Source organism: Otolemur garnettii, unplaced genomic scaffold (genome assembly GCF_000181295.1).
Source record: "Otolemur garnettii isolate 467f Iridium unplaced genomic scaffold, OtoGar3 scaffold00032, whole genome shotgun sequence".
Lineage (NCBI taxonomy): Eukaryota > Metazoa > Chordata > Mammalia > Primates > Galagidae > Otolemur > Otolemur garnettii.
In genome coordinates, this window is record NW_003852427.1 from 1542311 (window position 1) to 1553818 (window position 11508).

The 11508-nt window shown below is 48.1% G+C and overlaps 1 protein-coding gene across 1 annotated transcript in view; it reads left to right on the top strand.

The window, feature by feature from the left end:
• The window catches only part of DNAH1 (dynein axonemal heavy chain 1), an 86726-nt gene that overhangs the window by 27010 nt on the left and 48208 nt on the right, over window positions 1-11508 (top strand). Inside the window, exons 8-12 of the mRNA XM_023513042.1 lie at window positions 7082-7239; window positions 8080-8291; window positions 9002-9300; window positions 10343-10493; window positions 11064-11257. Coding sequence (XP_023368810.1) covers window positions 7082-7239; window positions 8080-8291; window positions 9002-9300; window positions 10343-10493; window positions 11064-11257 — 1014 coding nt within the window. The remainder of the gene's footprint in view (window positions 1-7081; window positions 7240-8079; window positions 8292-9001; window positions 9301-10342; window positions 10494-11063; window positions 11258-11508) is intronic.

Below are 11508 nucleotides of genomic sequence, written 5' to 3' on the forward strand. Positions count from 1 at the left end.
TTTTTTTTGCAGTTTTTGGCCAGGGCTGGGTTTGAACCCGCCACCTCTGGCATATGGGACTGGCGCCCTACTCCTTTGAACCACAGGCACTGCCTAACAACCTGACTTTTTATTGTTTTCATTTGTCTGGTAAATCCCTCTGTTTTGAACCTTTCTGAATTAGTTTGATTCAAATAGGTTTCTTATTTTAAGCATATCATTGGGTCTTATTTTTAAGTCAAATTTAAAATCTTTTATTTGTAATAAGTGAGTTAAGCCCATTCACATTTATTGATATGGCTAATATGTTTGATCTCAATTCTGTCATATTTCATGTTATAATTATTATGTGTATTATAATATAATGTTACCTTTCTTTCTCTACAAGATATGTTCTCTTTTACTTTTAAAATTTATTTTGGTATTTAGGAAGGTTTATGCCTTTATTTTAGTTTCTTTTGTATTTATACCTTCTATATTCATTTATACCCATAATCACCTGCTTTCCTACTTAACCCTTCAATATCTTTCTCCCTCCTCTTCCTCTCCCTCTTCTCCTCCCTTTTTCCCTTCTTCTTTGCTTCCTCCTCCTTTTTCATCATCATCTTCTTCTTCAGAAGGTCTTGCTCTATTGCCCAAGCTGGAGTGAGGTGGCACCATCATTGCTCACTGCAACCTTAAACTCCTGGGATCCTTCCACCTCAGCTTTCTAAGTAGCCAGGACTACAGATGTGTGCTACCATGATGGGTAGCGCAATTTTTCTTTCTTTTTTGAGACAGTGTGTGCTACCATGATGGGTAATGCAAATCAATCTTTCATTCTTTCTTTTTTTCAGACAGAGTCTCACTTTCTTGCCCCCAATAGAATACTATGGTCATAGCTCACAGCAACCTCAAACTCTTGGGCTCAAGTGAACCTCTTGCCTTAGCCTCCCAAGTAGCTGGGACAACAGGCACCTACCACAATGCCTGATTATATTTTAGAGATGAGGTCTTGCTCTTGCTAAGGTTGGTTTTGAACTTGTAAGCTCAAGTGATCCACCCGCCTCAGCCTACCAGAGTGCTGAGATGACAGAAGTGAACAACTGTGACTGGCCCTTCTTTTTTTTAATAGAGATTTCTATGTTGCTCAGGTTGGTCTTGAACTCTTGGTCTCAAGCAATCCTCCTGTCTTGGCCTTCCAAAGCTCTGGGATTGAAATTGTGAACCACTGTATTTGATCCTCATTCCTTTCTCTTCATATTTTTAGTTGCTTTTTCTATTTTCTTTACATTGTTTGTTAGTTTGTTAGTTTGAGACAGAGTCTCACTCTGTTGCCCAGGCTAGAGTGCCATGTGTCAACCTAGCTCACAATAACCCGAAACTCCTTGGCTCAAGGGATCCCCCTGCTTCAGCTTCCCAAGTAGCTGGAACTATAGCCATGTACCACAATGCCTGGCTAATTTTTCTATTTTTTTTTTTTTTTTTAGTAGAGACAGGGTGTGTCTTTTTTTTCAGGCTGATCTTGAACTCCTGAACTCAAATGATCCTCCTGCCTTGGCCTCCCAGAGTACTAGGATTATAGGTATGAACCACTGTGCCTGGGCCTTCTATGTAATATTTTAACATGATGTTCTTCCACTCTCATCTCTACCTTTATTTTAGTCTTCAGTTTACAATTGGCTCTATTAAATATATCAGTCTTTTTTTTCTAAAGTTTCTTCTGTCATCTCTTGGTTAGGTGAAATTCCTTTTCTAAGTAGATTCCTCATGAAGGGCTCAAGAGTATGGAAATACTTGAGTTCTCACATGTTTAATTTGTAAAAGATTGCCTGATTGGATAAAGTTCTAGTTTATATCTTTAGTCCTTGACTTTAAAAAAAAATGAGGTTCTTTTGTTACCTTGTTTTGCGTGTTGCTTTTGAGAAGTCTGATGCCAGTTTAATGCCCCTTCTCTTATAAATTACTTGATCTTTTTGCTTGGAGGCCTTGAGAATTATTTTTTAATCTTTAACCCTGGGTTATGAATGAGATAGGTTTTGTAGGTTTGTTCTTAAGTTGACTTTGTATGTAAGTTGGAACAGGTGCATTTACCTATCACCTGTAAAAGCCTCTGTTTGTAAGTGTTAGTCGGATGTTTATAACTTGGGGACTTACTGTAACAGCTTCCATTTCTAAGAATGAGTTGTACATAAAGCAATGTTTGTAACTTGGGAACTGCCTGTGTGTCTTAGAGTTGATCTTTCTAGATCAATTTTCCCAAATATCCAATGAGTCTTTTCTTGATAAGTGATAAGTGAGTTAAGTCTAATTCATATCTATTGATATGGCTTATGTTCAATCTCAATTCCATCATATTATTGCATGCTATAATCTAATCATTAATAGATTCAGGTATTTTTTTATTTTTGGAAAATTCTCTTGAATTATAGTTTTAAACATTAATTCTTCATAGTATTTTGGTGTTTTATTTTTTCTTCATCAGGGATTCCATCATGTATCAATATGTCCTTAATTTGATATGTCTTCTGATTTGACCACTTTTTGACCCTTTTTAGTTCTTTCTTTTACTCATCTTCCTTCTATCTTCCTGCCTTCTTTAATGTACTTTATTACATTTTGATTTGACTCTATTTTCTCTGGGGCCTCTTGTAATTTAGCCTTCCTCTCTGAAATAATTTTGTCTCTTCCATTGTTTCCCTGAGTATGTGTACAATTAAATCTCTTTCCTTCCCATTGTCTATCCATTTTTGTGTTTTAATTCTGAATTTCTGCCTGAAGGTGGTTTTTCATAAGCCCAAATACTTATCTGAGGCTATTTAGTTGTTTGAAGCAAATATGTTACAGTATTCTTCTCCTTGGTCTTTGCTTATTTTTTGAAGGCTAGATGGGAACTTTTATCAGTTAAGATACCCTCTCTCTTTTTCTTGCAGAAAAATATAAATCTTATATAAATGTAGTCTGCTTTCACCCAGCTGTGGCGTGGATTTGCAGGATTCCTGGTTCAAGGGCGCCCCCTTCTGTCAGTGTAGCAAACTAGTTTTTAAAATGGATTACTAGGTGTGGGTGCGTGCTGGGAAGGATGTGTGACCTCCACTTTATTGTTCTCTCTTATCAGTAGGACTCAAAATTTTAGTTTTGCTTCTTTTCCTTTGCCCCGAAGTCTCCAAACAGCTCTTCTTCTTTTACCTTCTCCCTCATAAGAAGTGCCTTTCAAAGAACACTACCCTGAACTGTACTCACTTTTCTTTCCTTGTGGTAGTGCTCTGATTTACCAGTACTCTTTTCCAGTATTTTTGCAGTTAGGATGTACTTGCTCTTTCTGGAAGGATTTTAGATCAATCTTGGGGCTACCCCTATTCCCTTCTTCTGTAGTTTTTCTTACAGTGCCAGCAGGAGTGTGAGAGAGAGCTCATTGGAAGCTGATGTTTGTTTGTTTTTGAGACAGACTCCCACTGTGTTGCCCCAGGCTAGGGTACCACAGTGTCAACGTAGCTCACAGCAACCTCAAACTCCTAGGTTCAAGGGATCCTCCTGCCTCAGCTTCCGAAATAGCTGGGACTTCAGGAGCTCACCGCAATGCCCAGCTAATTTTTCTATTTTTAGTAGAGATGGGGGTCTCACTCTTGCTCAAGCTGGTCTTGAACTCCTGAGCTCAAGCAGTCCTCCTGCCTCAGCCATCCAGAGTGCTAGGATTACAGAAGTGAGCCATCATACCTGGCCTGATGTTTATTTTTTTACTAAAAGATAACTTGAAGTTTAGGCATTCCCTTTATTCTAGTCATGCTAAAGGTGTGAGTTTGGGTAGTGTTATTTATTTTCTTCTTGCTTACCTTTCTTTCTTTCTTTGGCATGCTAGGAGATTTGAATTGATTACTCTCCTTACTTTGGCTGTCTGGAATTATATTTCTTGAGTTTTATACCACTTATAATGATTTTGGCTATAAGTATCAAACATAGCTAAGTCAGATTGGTTTAGACAGCAGAGGAATGGATTCCTGTAGTAAGAAATCTGGTGCACGACCTCCTGGACTTAGTAACTCGGGGCTCTGTCCCCTGTGTGTGCTGGCTTAATTTTCAGGTGAGAGGACAGTAGCAATTTCAAGAGCACAAGACCCAGGATCCATTGAGTCCTGTCTTAGAGAGGGATCCTTAGAAGTAGACCCTGATTTGGGGATTCTTGTGCAAGTGACTTATTGATGAAGTTTTCTCAGTAGAAATCTGCAAGGAAATGGAGGAAGCAGGTGGCACAGATGTGGGGTTAGGAGACATCTAGCCTAAGCCTGACCCCACAGATAGCTCAGGGGCATGATGGCACTGCTGCATTTGTCCTTAGGGAACCAGAGTAAGAGGTCTTGATTTTTATATCTCTGCATCAGTCTTTTATCATAACTGGGCATGTTCCTTCTCCTAAACCAATTATAGTCAGGGCAAGGTCTACCACAATTGGCTTAGACTAGTTGAGATATACTCCTGGAGCTGGGGATGTAGTCACCTTTCCCTGAGTCAGGTGAGAAAAGATTGAATTCTGGAATAAAACTGAAGAAGAAAGGAGGAGGTGGACATCAGACACACAAGCAGCTGTGTGTGTGGAAGTATCCATCTTGTGCCAGGCACCGGGGCATAGCAGAAAAGATCATACCTGGCAAAGAGTCTGCTCTGCAGGAGCTCTAGCCTGACTAGGAAGACAGTGAAAAATCCAGGTAATCCAGGGTTCCCATAAGTACTCTGAAGACAAAGCAAGACAAAGAAACGGAGATGTCCTGGAAGAACCACTTTATATCAGGTGGTCAGGGAAGGCCTTACAGAGATGGTAACATTTGAGTTGAAGCCTTAAAAAGTAAGGAAGAAGATGATTCTGGTAGAGGGAAGAGCAGTGTAGAGATTGAGAGCCAGGCACAAATTTGGGGTATTTGAGGAGCTGGACAGGGTTAATGTGGCAGGGGTGGAGTGTGACAGGGCAACAGTGGCAGGGGCCATGCTGGTGGGGAAAGCTGGGCCACAGCACATAGGCTATGGCAAAGACTGCAGCAACTTTGAGCAGGGGGTTGGTTTGTTCATTTACATGTTTAAAACATATTTTTCCCCTTGCCAAGTGGAGAATGGGCTGTAAGGGGGCAAGAGTAGGAGCAGGAAGACCAGGGAGGAGACTGATACCATCTCCAGGCTAGAGATGATGATGGTGATGTGGGCCAGGGTAGTGGAGCAGGAATAGAAGTTGGAGAGAAGTAGATTTCTTTGGGATTTCCTTGGGGGTAGTGTCAACAAGAGCTGTTCATGGACTTAATGTGCCAAGTGTATATCCAATAAAGGCAAGAGGCCAAAGACCACCCTCCCCAGGTTCTGATCAGCCAGTCAGCAGGTGCTTGCTGCTTCCTGCGACAAGGATGGGGGCAGGCAGGCGTGGGGCAGAGGATGAGGGGAGGAAGAGTCTGTTTTTCCACATGCTGTGGGTGAAATGCTGTGAGACATTCCAGTGGCAATGCTGAGTGGGAGGTGGATAAATGAGAGGAGAGGCTGGAACAGTAGATAGGTTTGTGGGTTTTCAGTGGGTAGAATGGGGGTTCAGAACCCAAAACGAGAGGAACTCACCTTTGGGGAAGTGTAGGGGGAAAGGATCAGTCTCAGGACTGGCCCTGGCACAAGCCAGGATTAGGAAGTCAGGGATGAGGAAGAATTGGAAGAGTGTCTTGGAAGCTCCACGAAGAAAGCAATGGGGTGGGGGACCCCCCATGCCATACCTCTGGGAGTCTCTGAGATGAGGCCCAGTAGTGACAGCTGGCCTGGATGATGTGCTGCCCACGAACTCGGAGTAGCAGAGGCACAGTGAGAAACGAGGAGGGAGGAAGTGACAACAGTTTTGTCATAAAGGAACACAGACAGATGAAGCAGTGTCTGGACTGAGGTCAAATGTTGGCTTCTAATGACAGGGGATACTGGAGTGTGTGGAGGGCGCTGGGAGGGAGCAGGGAGAGGCGGAGAGACTGAGGTGGCTGAACAGAAGATGGAGCAGCAGGGGGAAGCAAGACAGGGGCTCATGAGGCTCTTTAGGGAACAGGCACACCTTCTATTGGTGGGGGAGTGGGAGGGCTTGGGGGCAGGGAGATGGGGTCATTCCTGTCCATTGGCTTCTGACTTCTGGATGGAGTTCAAGGCACTTGTCACCCAGAGTGAAAGAGCAAATATGTAGGGTTGCAGAATAGGTGAGAAATAGGCTTTTTCAGGTTCTGAGAGATATGAGTGGATTTCTAGGCCAAGTTGAGAGTGTGTTGAAGGTGAGACCAGTCCCCTGGCTGTGAAGTTCTCTGGCAACATCCTACAGCTCTGGTGCATGAGTGGGCTGCAGGAGACCAAGAGTCCCTAGTGGTGCCTTTGCCAGAGCCAAATGGCCTCTTTAGGGGTGGCAAAGATGGGATGGAGGAAGGGATCAATGGGAGTGATCAATTCAAGGGACAGAAGGGCCTTTCCACAAAGGATGGAGAAGCTTAACCAATGCCCAGCACACGGGGCATGAGAATGTGTGCAGAGTGAGGAGTGAAATGCCTCCAGGGGCTCTCCCCATGTGAGGAGAGTAGAGATGGTACATGCTTACCCCAGGCTGCTAATTCCAGATCTCAGGGCCAAGTTTAGGGGTGAAGTGTGGGGGTCAGCCACCCTTGAGCCCAGTCGTGTCTTCATGTCCACCTTGTACATCCTGAGTTTTCAGCACATTCCAGGGGCAGGCATATTTGCTCAGTGAAAGCAAATAAGCTCAGTGACAGGCATCCTCCACTCAACCTTGAGCCATGGGGCAGCATGGGGATACAGGCCATGAGTAGGCACCCCTCTAATATCTCCAGGCCCAGGACTTCCTGCCCCTTACCCTGCTGTTCTGGACTCAGACTTGGCTCCCAGAGACTGATACCAGACAACAGGGACAGGGGCATTAAAGGATCAGGGGACAAGAGTGATGGAGGTTAGTGGCTCAGGGCCAAGTGGGGCTTGCCCATAACCTAGGAGGGAAGTCCCAGGCTTGGTCCCAGGTCCATGCCAGAGTGGAGCCTGGACCCCAGCTAGCCCACAGCATGAGGCTGATGGGGGTGGGGTGTGCCCCTGACGCCTTGCTTCCCATCTCTATGGGCAGGGTTCTAGAGCACCTCAGCAGTCTCGCCAGAGAAGTGAGCCTGGACTATGAGCGCAGCATGAACAAGATCAACTTTGACCAAATTGTCTCCTCCAAGCCTGACACGTTCTCCTACGTGACCCTCCCTAAGAAGGAGGAGGAGAAGGTCCCCGAGCGAGGTGAGGGTCACTGGACAAGGCCCCCAAGGCAGCCCACCTGGCCAGAGCCCCCAAGCCTCCCCTCTAGGGTGGTCTGCCCTGCCTCTGTGGACATGTACCCGACCCTCTCTGCATCTAACTGTCACCAGCACTTGTCCCAGTTCTCCCAGATGCCAGGAGACCTCTGGATTGGATGGGGGCAGACAGGAGAGCCTCTTTTTGAAAATAGTCTGAGTAGTGCAGATGTCACAAGTGAACATGTACCAGGAAATCAAGGGGCACATGGAAAGGGCTCTGATGGGCTGACCTAGAGGACATACAGCCTTTCTTTTTTGCTATTACTGCTGCCCTCTATGATGCAGGCAGACTAAGTCTTAAAACAGGACCTGGGGTCTCCAAGAGCCCTCTTGCTAGAGCTCACTGATTCCTGCTGATTCCTGGACCTGGTTTCCTGTATGGGATATGCCCAGGGCACAGGCTGGGGCATAGGCAGTTGGCATTCTAAGGAGCCCTAGTGCTCCCTTCTTCCTTCCTTGGTGCTCTAAGTTGAGCTCTGGACTGGCCCTAGGGTCGTGTGCAGTATAGGTGGGAGTGGATGGGAAGGGTCCACAAATCCCAGCCACTTCCCAAAGGAGTCTGTGACCAGAGGGACCTAGAAGGAATTCCTTTACCCATCCAGAGCGGGCACCTTGCTACAGGGCAACAGGGCCACTTGGGCAGGCTGTAGGGCAAAAGGGGCCCTGGGAACATAGGCATCTCTTTCAGGGAGGAGGCAGAGGTCCCCTCCATAGAGTACCCTGTACATCTTTCCTAATATAGTATCCCAGGTATGATGCTGACCCTTGGCTTCTATCCCTGCAGGGCTTGTGAGTGTCCCCAAGTACCCCTTCCGGGAGCAGAAGGAGGACTTCACCTTTGTGTCCCTACTCACTCGGCCAGAGGTCATCACAGCCCTCAGCAAGGTGAGGGCTGAGTGCAACAAAGTGACTGCCATGTCCCTGTTCCACTCAAACGTCTCCAAGCACAGCCGCCTGGAGGAGTTCGAGCAGATCCAGGCACAGACCTTCTCCCAGGTGTGTGGAACCAAGGGCACAGAGGGGTGGTCATGGGAATATACATGGAGCTAATGGGCTCAGATCAAGGGAAGGCCATGAGGGGGAGCTTTGAGTCTATGTTTTTCTCAAAAACTGGCCTTAGCCTCTTACTAGACCTCATTGGATGCCAGGGTGGGGACCAAGGGTAATGACTGTCTTGGAAGGAAAGGGAGAAGCAGGGACTCCATCACTTTACATCCCAATGCTGGGCGCCCCTAAAGCAACCCCTTATCTAGGGGGAGCAGAACATCATACACCCTATATTGATGTGAAGCTGGGGCATGAGGGAGCTGGGGTACAGCCTCTCTCTGCCTCATTCTCTTTGTGTGTCTTTCCCTCCCTGCCTGTTTTTGTCTTGTTTTGTCTCTCACTTTCTCTTGTCTTGTTCTCAGGGTCTCTGTCTGTCTCTCTCCCATGGCTGGAGGGAAAGCCCTGCTTACTTCTGCTGCTCTTCCCTCCCTTTCTCCCTCCTTTATTCCCTCCTACCCCAGCAGCCCTGGGAGCCCAGGGGCACAAGAGAGTGTTGGTTTCTAGAGCTTGGCAGCAAATTGGAGTAGGGGGAGATCCCTCCACAGTCAGATGGGTCCTGAGGTCACACCAAGCACCCTTGAATGTAGAATGCCCCAGCTGTTGGCTATGGGCAGTAGGTCCCTGGAGTGGCCATGTGATGACACCTGTGGCCACTCTAGGTGCAGATGTTCCTCAAGGACAGCTGGATCAGCACCCTGAAGGTAGCCATGCGCAGTAGCCTGCGTGACATGAGCAAAGGCTGGTACAACCTCTACGAGACCAACTGGGAAGTGTACCTCATGTCGAAGCTGCGCAAGCTAATGGAGCTGCTCAAGTACATGCTACAGGACACACTGCGCTTCCTGGTGCAGGACTCGCTGGCCAACTTCACACAGTTCATCAGCGATGCCTGCTGCAGCGTACTCGACTGCACTGATGACATGGTCTGGGGTGAAGACTTAATAAACAGTCCCTACAGGTGGGGCCCAGCTGAGGGGAGGCACCTGTTGACACCAGAGCTGTTCCTTGCCAGGCCCCAATGCCTGGGTTGGTGCAGGCTAGGGGGACCAGAGCAGCCCGGGCCAGAGTGCTGAGTGCTCCCTGTAGGCTGCTGGGCAGTGTCCCGCCAGCTCTGGCCTATGTTTCTTCTGGTGACCCTCATTCACTCAGCCAGTCATTGAGTCACTCAGTTGAGAAATAGTCTTTGAACACTTGCTATGAACCAGGCACAGTTCTAGGGGAACAAGAGAGATGTGGTCCCTGGTACAGGGGAGACAGACAGCAAGCAAATGAACAACTCAGAAAATCATTGCTGATTTTGGCAGGGGCTGTGAGAGAGGTTGAGGGTATACCTTTGCCAGGGAGTCAGGGAGGAGATTACATCTGTGCCAAGAACTGAGATCTACAAGTCATGAGATGCAAGGAATAGGGGTGAGGTACCAGATGGAGGGACCAACACCTGCAGAGGCATCAAGGGAGAAAGAACTTGAGCCATTGAGGAAGAAAATGCTAGCTGGGCTGAAATGAGGGGATGCTGCTTAAGGTGCACTGGGAGAGGTCACTAGGACCAGTCCAGATCAGGCAGGGCCTCCTGGGGTCATGCCTGGTAGCTGAATTTATTCTAAGCATGGTTGGAAGCCACCAGAGGGCCCCAGCTAGGTTGAGTTGCCAGTGTGTAGTGGGTATCTAAAGGCAAGGATGATGGGCACCTGGGGAGAGTGTGGGTGCTGCCATGCCTAGGGCATGGCAACCTGCCCTGATGACCTCAGGAGGGGTTGGGGGGGCCTCCCTCCCTTGTAGTGGCTGGAGACCTCTGGGCATGTGGCAGGGGCCAAAGAGCCTGTTTGGCTGGCCCAGGTCTTCTTTCTGGTAATTTGGATGTTCTGGGAAGGAAGGAGAAGCAAGTATTGTGCACGAGAAGCTCAGGAGCCATGGTGCTAGCAGGCAGGACAGAGGGCTGGGCTTCTGGCACGCAGGCCTCCTGAGCCCTTGCCCACTGTCAGCTCAGCCATTGCCCGCAGGCCCCGGAAGAATCCCCTGTTCACCGTAGACTTGGTGCTGGACACCTCTGGGGTACACTACAGCACACCACTGGAGAATTTCGAGATATCACTGCTCAACCTCTTCGACAAGGGCATCCTGGCCACCCATGCTGTGCCCCAGCTAGAGAAGGTACATGCTTCAGTTTAGACTGCCCTGGCAGCTGAGGCCACCTGAGCCGAGTTACTGACACAAACGTTAGAGCAGTTAAACTTTATCACTGGCCTCCACAAGGTGCTCAGACCTGTGATTCTCGAATATCTTATTTCATCCTTATGATAAGTACAATCATGAGCTATTAACATCCCCCTTTTGTAGATTAGGCTTAAAGAAGTTTAATCCTTAGCCTAATGTCACATAGCTGCCGAGTACCAGAACTGTGATTTGAATCCAAGCCTACTGGATCACTCCTGCCATCACTATGTTTTCCACACACAGAACCCCCTTGTCAAAAGTCCCCACTAGCCCCAACCACTATACACACACCCAAATGCATAGCCCACATCCCAGGCCCAAAGATCCTCTCTGTAACTCAAGATCCCTTTGTCTCCCTTGTTGGTTGATCAGAACCATGATGACCCACTTGCCCCTTCTGCTCCTTCCCCTGGCACCAGGCTGACATAGGCTCTGGCAGAGCAGGATCCTAGGGAATGAGATGTGCCCTTGGCTCATCCAGCTCTGTCCCATCCCTTCCCTCTGCAGCTGGTGATGGAGGACATCTTTATCAGCGGCGACCCCCTGCTGGAGTCAGTGGGGCTTCATGAGCCTCTGGTGGAGGAGCTGCGAGCCAGCATCGCCAATGCTGTGCGCAAGGCCATGATCCCGCTGCAGGCCTACGCCAAGGAATACAGAAAGTACCTGGAGCTCAACAACAACGACATCAGCACCTTCCTCAAGTGCGTCCGCATGTCTGTGTGCACAGCCTCCACCCACCCTGATCACCAGCCTCTGCATGTCTGCGTGTGGCTCCCACCCACCCTGCTCACCTACCTCTGCATGTCTGCACGTGTGGCTCCCACCACCCTGCTCACCAGCCTCTGCATGTCTGCGTGTGGCTCCCACCCACCCTGCTCACCTACCTCTGCATGTCTGCACGTGTTGCCCTGAACCACCCTGCTCACCAGCCTCTGCATGTCTGCACGTGTGG